The sequence below is a fragment of the Merops nubicus genome, unplaced genomic scaffold (assembly GCF_000691845.1).
Source record: "Merops nubicus isolate BGI_N331 unplaced genomic scaffold, ASM69184v1 scaffold24284, whole genome shotgun sequence".
Taxonomy (NCBI): Eukaryota; Metazoa; Chordata; class Aves; order Coraciiformes; family Meropidae; genus Merops; species Merops nubicus.
In genome coordinates this window covers 21,523-33,174 of record NW_008603921.1, presented here as the reverse complement: position 1 = coordinate 33,174, position 11,652 = coordinate 21,523, and the positions used below count along the sequence as shown (strand labels likewise).

General features: G+C 41.4%; 1 protein-coding gene across 1 annotated transcript in view; it reads right to left on the bottom strand.

Moving 5' to 3' along the window:
• Positions 1-2,409: 2,409 nt before the first annotated feature.
• The window catches only part of FHDC1 (FH2 domain containing 1), a gene marked incomplete at its 5' end in the record, with an annotated part of 30,762 nt that continues 21,519 nt past the window's right edge, over positions 2,410-11,652 (bottom strand). The window contains 3 exons of the mRNA XM_008938854.1: positions 2,410-4,455; positions 8,050-8,214; positions 10,440-10,557. Coding sequence (XP_008937102.1) covers positions 2,410-4,455; positions 8,050-8,214; positions 10,440-10,557 — 2,329 coding nt within the window. The remainder of the gene's footprint in view (positions 4,456-8,049; positions 8,215-10,439; positions 10,558-11,652) is intronic.

Below are 11,652 nucleotides of genomic sequence, written 5' to 3'. Positions count from 1 at the left end.
TCAATAAAGTGTGCTAAGCTAAAAGGCATGAAGACAGCGACAGATCCAGACTTGTTAGTGCCATGAACATTTGTCTTGGCCACAACATACAATCTGTACATGAAGTGCTGCATCTACCATCTAATACCTTCCACCCAAACCCGTGCAGAAAGTCCCACAACAGAAACAGAAGTTAAACTGCCTGTCTTAGTATAAAAACAAGCCTAGTGCTTTACCTGCCAGGATTTCTGCTGTAACGTACTTCCTTTTGGGATTTTCCCAAAGTCACCTATACCCAGACTCCAGTTGCTGGAGATCTCCAGGATCAAAGTCAAGAGTATAAACAGGAAAAAGAAGGTACAAACCTCAAGCCCAGTAAATGGGAACTTTATTAAACTACCAAGTTACTCCGAAATGTATAAATGTTCCATTAAATACATTCAGTTTTCCTTTACACAGATTTATAGAAATTTATTTACATATTCCAAACACATTTAAATTATTTTTCAAGCTTGCTACCAATAAAATTTTTGTTGTTTTGTTTTCTTTTTTTTTTTTTAAAAAGGAAAAACTCAATCATCTGCTCTTGCAGATATGCATACATACACACAGATAGAAATAAGAAGGGAGATGCTTTTGTATCTAACCCACAAGGGAGGCAGCATCCAAAAAGCTTATAGAGTTTCAAGCAAAAATTCGCCCTTGCCGAAAAGGGGGCTGTGTAAATTCTCCCTGTGGGACAGACTCAAACAAGAGGCCCTGTGCAATACTTCACGTCGTTTGGGTACGATGTCTGCATCGAGATTTCCCAGTACGTGGGAAGAGCTAAAGGCTCCTTGCCAAATCCAAACCACAAAGCTAGCTGTCCCTGATACTAGCCCATGAGAAGCATGTGAGCAATTAAATGGCTCGTTCTCATTGAATTATACTCTCACAGCACTGAGGAATAGAGCAGGCAAATTGATCTACCACTAGTAAGTCAATGCCACTTGTCCAAAGAGATTTTCCTGGTTTTATTTTCCTTTTTAAAAAAATTTATTTTATTCTTAAATGAGGCTTCATTTGTAAGTGAATAAAAAGGCAACTCTTTAAATAAGATGCTTAGAACAGTGATCAGTTTCCCCACCTACATACATTTCTCTTGAGAAGATGCACAGCATGCTGAACAGGCTTTCCCTCATTCTCTGTACCTTAGTCTGATAGCAGTTAAAATTTGCATCTGCAGGAAAAAAGTTTCTATTTTGTAAAAAAGCTTATCAAACGCTAGTTTAGTTCATCCCTTAGAGTCTTTAAACATTAAAAACCACATGTGAAGCAACCAAGGAAGTCTACAAAAACATTGTCATGCGTAAGCTCTGTGTTTCATGCTAAATACTCATGTTGACAAGGATAGGGAGAGGAGGAGGTGGCGGCGGCAGGGAAACTAATGGCTCAATCAGAGCCATTGCAACATTCAAGTAATTTGGTAGTAGATAAACCAGTGGAAACATGGAATGGTAAGAAAGTGCTCAGCACTACATTGCAGCCTTCAAGAGTTGAACTGCAAACATCCTTGATATGTATCATAAATATATGGCACTTCTGTATGACCAAAAGCTGGCAAGTCTGCTTGCGACCGGAAGAAGTCAGGAGTAGTCATCATCCCAATGGTTACTGATGGCCCTTCCAACAGGCACAGCTTCCAGATGTGCTACTCGATGCAGCACCAGCCATATCTACTCGTGCATGCAAGACGATGCTGCCACATTCTTGGAGAAGAAGCCTCCTGCCCAGCAGAAAGCCTTCTCCAAACACACATACACATTCATAAAACATGCTATAAATTCTTCAGTGAAGTTAAAGACAGCCACAAACAGCAAATGTCTTGTTTTACTATTTTTTGGCCAGCAGTTCCCAGTCTGTCCAATTGCCAGCAATGGACTTTGCAACAGGCAAAAAAAAACAAGAGTTCCTGAATCCAAGGAACCAAAAGCAACGGAAAGCACAGTCACCTAACTTTGTTTTCAGTACTGTTGCACAGGATTCACTTTGACATCAACTAAGGAACCAACCAGCACAATGGCTTGAGTCTTAGGAATAATCTCATATACACAAAAACTGGCCTTTATCCGTATTTTCTGTCACAAAATGTTTCATGTTGTAGTTTAACTTAGTAAAACTTTTTGGCTTTTGGTGACCTTCTGTATCACAAGTAGGCAAAGATTTGCTGTTAGGCTTGCATTCTACCACAGTGGCTTCAGATACATTCAAATTCATTAAAAAGGATTTAGACCAGAACACAACTACTTGCCCTTTCCAACGGGGTGCCGTACTTTAATGAGCACATGACGTTGCCTACCGGCAATGTTACTGTTCTAAGGAATTTCATAACACAGACATCCAGTGCTTGAAAAAGTGTTCACATTCCTAGATTGAAAAAAACCCTCACCCTTATTTCAGTAATGGCTTCAGGATTTTACCAATTGTGGTCCGGTTTGCATCTTTCAGTTTAAGAGAGGCCTTCTCCACTGCTCCCTGCTCCTTTGGTGCAGGCTCTGCTTTCGTACTGACAGCTTCCCCCTGCAGGATACTTCTTCCAACCACTCTGGCACTACTTGCTCTCTTTAAGGTACTCACACTGTTCTCCTTTGGACTCGGATCATCAGAGGCTGTTGCTGGCTTCACTTTGGGCAGCCTCTGGGACACAGACCTTGTGATGGCTGGAGGTCTGGACGAGCTGGATAGATCCACTTTTGCACGCTTTGAAGAAGAAGCCACTGTATTCCTTGCAAAGTTTGGGACAGCAGATGGTGTTTTGGGAACACTGACTGTAGCAACCTTGGTGTCATCTGTAGGGGTCTGGGGTTTTCCACCAGAGCGACACATCTTTGTTTCATCTGTCTTTGATTTGACAGCACTCCTAACAGGTTTAGAGCTTGGCTTCTTGAGAGAGACTCTGTCCCTCTCAAAATGAGCACTGCTGGAGGTGACAGTGCCCCTTTGTAACTTTGGCTCTTCTACTGACATGCTATGCCTGTAAGGACTTCTCGGCGCTGTGTCTGTTGTGCCTCGGACAGAGCTGCGACGGGACAGCCGACTTTCCACTGTACTAACTTCACGAAGTGCTGGCTTGGCTTCTGGCTTTTTCACACTGCTTGGTGCTCTGTTTGACCGAGAAATAGGCACCACTTTCCTCATACTTTCATTCTCAGAGGCATTCAGAGTTCTTACAGTTCTGGAAGAAGCAGTGGTGCTAGGGCGAGTGATGCTGGATTTTGAGGAGCTTGGAGATCTATCTTTTAGAGAATTTCTCTTTGCTCCTGCTGCATCTTTATTTTTCATGGGCTTTTCTTTAGGAAGGGCGTGCTTGCTGTTGGCATCATCCTTATCATGTGCAGAAGCATGAAGAAACAGATCCTTAGCAGAAGCGGAATTCAGGTTTGAGAAGAATGTTCTTGCCCTGTGTGCAGCATCATTCCCAGAAGAGCCAGTTTTGTTAGCCTCATTTCTTTTTTCATTGCCTGCTGATTTAAAATCATTTCCCTCTTCAGAGTCCAACGTCAAAGAACAATCAGTCGTCGTATCTGACACGTAGAATACTGGTCCATCTTCCCTACTTCCCGAAACACTTGTGTCCATAGACACTGCGCTGCTGCTGCTGGGCTCTGAAGCTTCACTCTTACAACCCACTGCCTTGGCTTTATGGTCATAATCCTCTCTGGAACTTCTGCAAGCTGGAGGCAGGTCATCATCGGCAGTGCTAAGGGAATGAAAGCTTAGATCATCTAGAGTCTCCAAGTCTGTTCCTCCAGCATCCTCTAAATATAGTAAAGGCGTATCCTCTGCTGGCTTCGCCCCTTGAATATCAAACTTACGTAATCCTTTAACCAGTTCACGTTCCTCAATTTCAAGGGCCAGTGCATTTATATCTGTGGACTCCTCACAGGAGGCATTGGAAGTGTAAGTGTTGTAGTCGGTGCTTCTCTGTGAGTAACGGGCAACAGGACTGGTTGAGCCACTAAAGTGACTGGGCTGAGCTGGAGGCACCTGTAGTAGGCCACCACTTTTCACTTTGGTTTCAGACTGTTGGTGCAAGTGCAAGGTATTTAAGTTGAGATCTCTTGTTTCTTTGGATTCAGCCCAGGCTACGTTTGGTTTTGCCTGTCGGCTGTTTGCACGGGGAAGGCTGTTGAACTTGTTTGGATCCTCATCTTTTGAGATTTCCAGGAAACTCTGCAATTCCCTGTCTGCCGTAATCCCCAAAGAATGTCGAGAGCGTCTGGAATTGGGGTTTCTGTATGAAGGGCTTTGAGGTCTTTGCTGCAAGAAGGGAAGAAATTCTTCAAGTCCTTTTTTGGCCAACATCTCCACATCATTTTCACTACTGCTCCGCCCAAAGCTTCCAAGCTCTCCAGCTGCCCAGGATCTACGCTTCTCTTCTAGCTCCTTTCGCCTTTGCAGATTATGAAGTTCCTGGATCTCTCGCTCCCTGTTTTCCTGATGAGGAAAAGCATAAATGCATGTCTCAGAGGTGCAGGAACAACTTGCATGCCTTTATCTTTCCCTTTATTTCTTCCCACTGAAGTTAGCTCCTACTGCTGTCACCCTCCCCTAACCCCCTAATCACATACACAAGAAATCACCATGGCAACTGCAGCCTGAAGCCATTAACTGCACCAAGAGCTGTTAGTTCCCTGCATAACTGATGCTGGTGACACATCCCTCTGCTCGGCGTAAGAAAAAAAAACCTACACAAGTCCCTGCAAAGGCCAAGAACATGACCTATGAAACCCAAGTAGATGTCAAGTCCAGTCAAAGAGTTCCTGCTACATGATGGAGGGCTTCAAGTTCTCGCAAAGTTTAAAGATGTCAGTTGTATCAGGTGAGTAAACCTCTACCTGACCACTACATTCATATTTTAAGACAAACTTGTCCGATGAGCACACAGCCAATGTGTTCCTTCCACCCTCCCTTATTACAACAGCAATTGTTCCTCAGCAAATGCAGCTTCTGCAGATTGCTACTTACCTCTGACTCTAATGTTACGGATTGGAAGTTTTGTGAAAAGACATTACTTAACTGCATATGAAAGGAAATGTGAAAGTTTACTCAATGCCTCACAATCATTACTTAAACACTGATAGCACTCAAGGACCATTAATCAATATCTCACTGCAGTTTTGGATCTTGCATTCATCATTGGCTTCAAAAACTGGCAACTATTGCACAGTTGTCCAGGGCAGGCTGGAGCTTCTGGCAGCTAGGCTGAGGGGTTTTGGTTCAGGAAGCCATGGGAAGAGGTAGTTTGTGTTTTGAAGGCAACACAGTAATGCCTTTCCACTAAAATAATTAGCAGCGCATTACTGTGAATATCAACATTTTAACAGTCACCTCTAGGCTTCAGATTTAATCTAGCTGAACCTTTGGTTGAACTTTCCAGGTTATTTTCTGAAACTGAGAACTTTGTTTTCTAGAGATAGTAGAGCTGTAGCAAATGAGAAAAGGGGGAGTCTAGTCTTGACAGAGGATTCAAATATTTCACAATTTTCCAGCATGTTGTTAAATCTGTCCTAACCAAGACCACAATTTTTTTTAAAAAAACACCTACATTTGTCTGAAGCACTGTCTAGCTTGATCTTCCCATTGTTGTGACAACAGAAGAACTGCACAACTAGAAACAGCCACCTGAAAGCTTTCAGTAAATAAAAGCCTAATACTGAGTTCTTTTTGATGAATGGGTTAATCTACACCTCTTAAAAGTGGATTTGAGACAACACGAGGCTCTCATGATGCATTATAGACCTAAGAAACCTGAACAGCTAAGAATGGAAAAGGAAAAAACCCTTGCATTTCAGGAAAAATGTCTGTGGCAGGAAGCTTTAACAAGTATGGAATTACAAAATGAACTCTCGCCAAACGCTACGCTCTACTTTAAATATCCCATTGTAAAGAAAAACGGTTTAAAATACTTCTAGATATTATTATCATATTCCATATTAGACACAGAACATTTTAGCCTCACCCAAAACACGTTTCAGAAGATTTTACTCAAATGAAAAATCTATTTTAAGCACGCATGGACACATTAATAAAATTGCAAAAAATATTTAAAAATTTGAAATATGTGCACATGGCCACTGTGGTATGAGTCACCATTTTAGACTGCTGGGTGTGCTGTCCACTCATCGTGTTCATCTGTCAGAATGGCAATTTTGGTTCTGAATTGTTCTGTTAATTCTACAGGGAGTGAGGTTAACCCCCACAAAATACCTAGGAAGCAAATCTTGATATTTGCAAATAAGAAACTAGTTTATCATTTTTGGAGTGTAACTACTTACTTCAGAGAAAGGAAGGAAGATTTCCCTTGGACCTCAAAATAATAGCTATCCCACAACCACTTGCAATGCACAACTATGAATTAAATCCCCAATTCCACATAATTGAGCATATATGCATGAAGTCACCTCTCACTAAAATGCAATAGTTTCCACCATTTGGTTTGATATATTTGTATAAAGTCATGACAGATGCAGCCACCCTGATGAAGGCCTGACAATAACGGTGGCTTGCCAAAACCTCAATACAGGTTGGGGCCTCACAGCCATTAAAACTTGATCAGTTTTTTTCAGGTCTTAAACCTGCCTTTGTCATGTGCTTGCCCCCAACTAATTGGAATGACCACAGTTCAGACTTGACTAGGGTATAAATGGAGCCCTGACAAAGAGTCGGTTGTGAGTTGGTTTCCTCAGTGCAAGTGGGCTTGCAGCTGGGGATCCTCCTCTTGGATCGTGAAGCCACCCAAGGGAGCTTCCTGGGACTGTGTGAGCCCTTAGTCCCACCTTTGGTGGGTGACTCCTTCTTCTGGATATATCCTTGAGTGAGCCCTTACCTACTTCTGAGTGAGTGACCCCCTTTCCAAGTACCCTTGAGTGAGATGTGTTCCCCTTTTATGAGAGGGTGTGTGCACATTTTGGTTCATCTTTCTAAAGAGAAGATTCCTTGAACTTAGGAATTAGTTGAGTAGTAGTATATTCCTGCTCGACATCCGAACTTGTAATTTCCTTTGGTCTGTTGGAGTGCCAGGTAATTTTTGGTTGTAATAAATCCACGTTTTAGGTAGCTATTGCTGTTTTGTGGGTGCCTCTGCAACACACGTTCACACGTGCATAACTACATGCTCTCTTGGGGGGTAAAGATTGGGTAAGTTCAACATCCTGTCAGCTTGCTACAAATACGATTGTTCTCTCTCTTTATACAGAGTGCTGCCAAATGCAGATTGCCTAAGGTAGAAAAATCAAGAAATGTGTAGATCCATCTAATTCATGCTATTTATAGGGTCTAAAAAATACTCGTAACAATAGGCAGACTTTGCCAAACCAAAACTGTAGCCAATGTCAATACTGCACCCTCATCCTAATATATTTCAGGAATTATTTAGGACCAGTTCAAGGCAGTTTGCAAATGAACGGTCACACTGGGGATGAGGTATTTTGGTACCATAGGCCTATTTCTTGAGTCTTCACCCACAAAAAGTGCTTGAAAGAACAAAGCAGAATACAGAGTCCTTACTTTACTTAAAGTGTGTCTAGTGATATAAAGGAGAGCAGCCTGAGCTAGCACTGATTCAAGGCTGGTATGTCCATGTAATGGGGTGCCACATCTCAAGGACCTTCCAGTGATCTAACACTACCAGTCCAAGGCCTGAACAGCGAGCACTAGTCTGGAAGTCTGTGCAATCTGTCTCACTGCTCAACTTAGCAATGATTGACCTCCTCACCAGAAGAGGAGGAAGCAGCCCACTTACAAGCAGGCCAACAGACAACCCCGACATAACACCTCAATGGTCTGGTCCACCTGCAGCAGAAGATGCAGAGCAGTGAGACTGCACACAGAACCAGGCAGAATGACCATTTCCCACACGGCTTCTGGGAAGCAATGTTTACCAGAGGACAGTTTGCTATAGCTATTTTAGCAAATAGATCAAATACCACCAGATATAAAATGTCCCTTATTCAGAAAAAAAACCAAAACTTAATCCATGTGAGCCAGTAACTATTTTAAATGTGTGAGAATCTCATGCAGTGCTCTTACCTTAACAGCCTTGTTGAATCTTACACAGAAGTCCCTAAATATCTGGAAACACTCATCCAACTTCATAGTTTCTTTGTCTTCACAGAAAAAGTCAATGAGAGCATTTCCCTCCTTTTGTAATTCTCGTTTCTGGTGTTCAAGCTCCTTTAGATGTCTTACAGCAAACTGTGGCAAAAAAAAAAAACATATATGACATGAATCAGAGAGAAAAATTTAAAGTCACAACAGGTCAGGTATGTATCAGGAATTTACTAAATTAGTCTTCCAGCCTAGGAGCTGTTATAGAATCCAGGAGATTAACACTTTGAAGGAGAACTCCTACTAACAAAAGGAAATGTAATTTCAGCAAACGGAATAAACAAAGGTCAGGGAAAATGGATCAAAATGTAAACTCTAGTAACTATGATATAAACCAGGAAAAAGTTCAAAAGCCCTTGAACAGATTTAGAACTTTAATTTTTGTATGAGTAAAATCAAAGACTGTACTAGAACACCGACAGACCCCCTGTTATTTTTCTATTTTCCCTTCAACTTTCAACGAAGCATAAATGAAGTAATTTCTCCTTCTCAGTTTTTCAGAAAAAAATGTGCATAAATTCATGGATATATATAATAATTAATTTGTTCCTAAGTTGACTGTAGACCACAATAAAAAAGGTTTTCGTGCCAGAAATGTAAGGAACCACTGGAAATAGGTGTATTTTAAGACATCTAGAAAATGTCTCCATAAAGTAGTACTTTGAATCATGAGTATAGAGCTATACAGATAGGATTGGAGTAGATCAGTGGAAAAAGATTCAGGAGGAAGAAAACAAGGCTGTGGTCGGACTTTGAGCAGCAGAACTGCTTAAAATACTTTCAACATTTGTCTCTGCCTCCCCTATCTGCATCACCAGCCATTCACTCCCAACCTTGCACAATCCCAGATCTGAGACATGTGGCTCAAAGTAACCCAAGAGAAAAAGTTAATTTTCAGACAAATTACTTGTCCGACACTAACTCATGGTCACCTAGAACTTTTTGATACTGCACCACAAGGGTGGAAAGAGGCACTGGAGTCACGGGTGACCATTTAAGTGAACCCTGCTGTCAGAAAATTACTTGGTGAATTATGCCAGTAGAGTAGGAACAAATGTTACTTGTTAGTCTTGAAAAAAACAAACAAACAAAAAGCCCCAAAAGAAACCCCCAGAAAGCACCCAATAACAAGTTGGATGGAAGATAAATTGGACAATTGATAAAAGCATACATAGAAAATCAGTTCCTCCCACATATTTCAGTAAACTATTCACAAGGATGAGATAATGAAAGCTGACTTTTAAATCAGCTTGGTTATCACCTGTAATTTAGAAACAAGAACCGGAAGCGTTTATGTAAGGTATGCATTTGTAAAATGATTTTTTTCCCAACATTTATTTTGGAATGTGGCCTAAACAAGGTTGTAGTGTTATATAAAACCAGCTATTAAATTAAAAAAAAAAAAAAATCCCAAACATGTTAGAACATAACATTAAAGAGTCTGGGTGCAATGGATAAAGGCCAACAATTCAGAGTGAATGAGGACAGGTATTTCAATCTTAACCCACCCCTTTCTTCATCAGCTTCTCATCTCCTGAAAAACTGCACGGACTATTACCTACATTTGCAAGTTGAAAATCAGGGCGGGTTAAGTTCCAGATCAACACCTGCTTTCTTACTTTTAATAATTATCTACAGCATGAAACAGAAAAATAATTTAATTGAAGTATAATACGTATTCCTCCAGGCATCACCACATACTCAGCAAATACCAAGAACTCTGCTTCAATGTTAAGTGCTATATACATTCATGCCTATACAGTTGCTGCAGTACTAAAGGGAGAAGAACCCACCCAGAAGTAATGGCATGGCTCAGAATAATACACTCTATGCTAAGGGCTAATTAGTAGAGAAAACAGTCCCTTAACCTTCCAGCTTCTAACAATATCTCGTCAGTCACCCAGCAATCAGGATTCATATGCACAGCCTCAGATAAAACCCACATGCTCCAGTATAACCTAACATGCAGATATTATATTTTGGGCAGCTGTGAAGTACAAAACCAGTGACCAATCCAAGTTGTCTTATATTTTAACAACTGATCATCATCAGTCATTTCACAGGCATTAAACACGCTTGCCTAACAAGCCTCGGGCAATGTACACTCAATATCCCTCCCTGTAAAAACATAGTCCTTCCAACACTCTTACTTGACAAACAGTAAGTATCTGGAACACCTTTGTACAACTGATAGGGTAGATATATTAAAACAACACTTGTGTTTATTAACATGTCCACACAAATTACATTCAGCCGAGGAATGGTCCTGTACTTGGGCAATAATAACATGTTAACATGGCTAGCCTACAAACCTGGAGAAAGCTTTCCATCTGGTGAAAGAGTTTTGGGTCTCTCCGAATGCTGTCTTTGACAGATCTTGCTTTGAAAGACAGCGAGTGGAGCTCTCCTTCTACATTATCAATGGACAACCTAAAAAGAGCATATACAGAGAATGTTTATCGAGGTGGAAGGAGTTGCCCACAGGTTAGCCACAATATGCTTCAAAAAAGGATGCTTAACATGAGGTGCTATCTGCCTATCAAACAAGACCTGCCTGTTCAGGAAATCTTTCCAGAGTAGACGTTGAAAGTTAAGAGACAGATAAGCACATTTCTTCTTATTTGCAACCTGAAAAGATTCCCATGGGGTGTGGTTTCACAATTAAGTCCAGCCAGTCCTACCCAACCTTACCATGAGAAAGGGTCTCACAGCCCTGCCTCTGACCAGGTGTTCCTTTTCTCTCCCTGGCATCTGTACTAGCAGTCATTTTTCTAGATGGCCAGCCATACCTGTGTTCTGAAAATTAACCTAAGGTAAAAAACAGTTTGCCTCCAGACGGACCACTTGCTTGGTCCATCTGATACCATCACTGTTCAAGGGCAGGAGCTGGCACAGAATGGGGGTCACAAGAGACTGTTCAGCCAGGACTATCCATTTTGGCAATTGCATCTGGCATCATGAAATTGCATGTTACATTTTTCTAATCTGCCACAACAATGCAGCCTATACAGTCTCAACCCAATAGTTATAACACTTCCCCCTTCTGCCACACACCAGCAACAGAGCTGCTCCCGTGGAGAGGTAACTCAGAAATCGAAGGCCCCAGGAAAAGCTCTGATCTGAAGTTATCTAAGCTTTATCCTAGGAGACCCATGCTGCATACAATGGGAGCTCCCACCCAAATCTCTCAGTCGTTTCGGGGTGAATGCTTCTCGATCTATGGAATTCCTTCACAGGAGAACTAAGCTTCGCCTAGGAACTGAAGGACTACAATTTTCAAAATTATAAAAATTAGTAACTGTACACTTTCTTCTAAGGTCATTTCACCAGTAGCATGAGTTTAAAACAGTAAAGCTGAAGAATTTGTGATAGACTGACTGAAGTCCACAGGGCAGCAGATGGTGACAGCATGCATAAGTTTGTCAGTGAACACACAAATTTATTTAATGTGTGCTATTTCTTCTCTGCTTACTTCATCTGCAAAGGCTAGTTCCCTGTTCTGGGCAGATCATGGGTGTTTTTGCA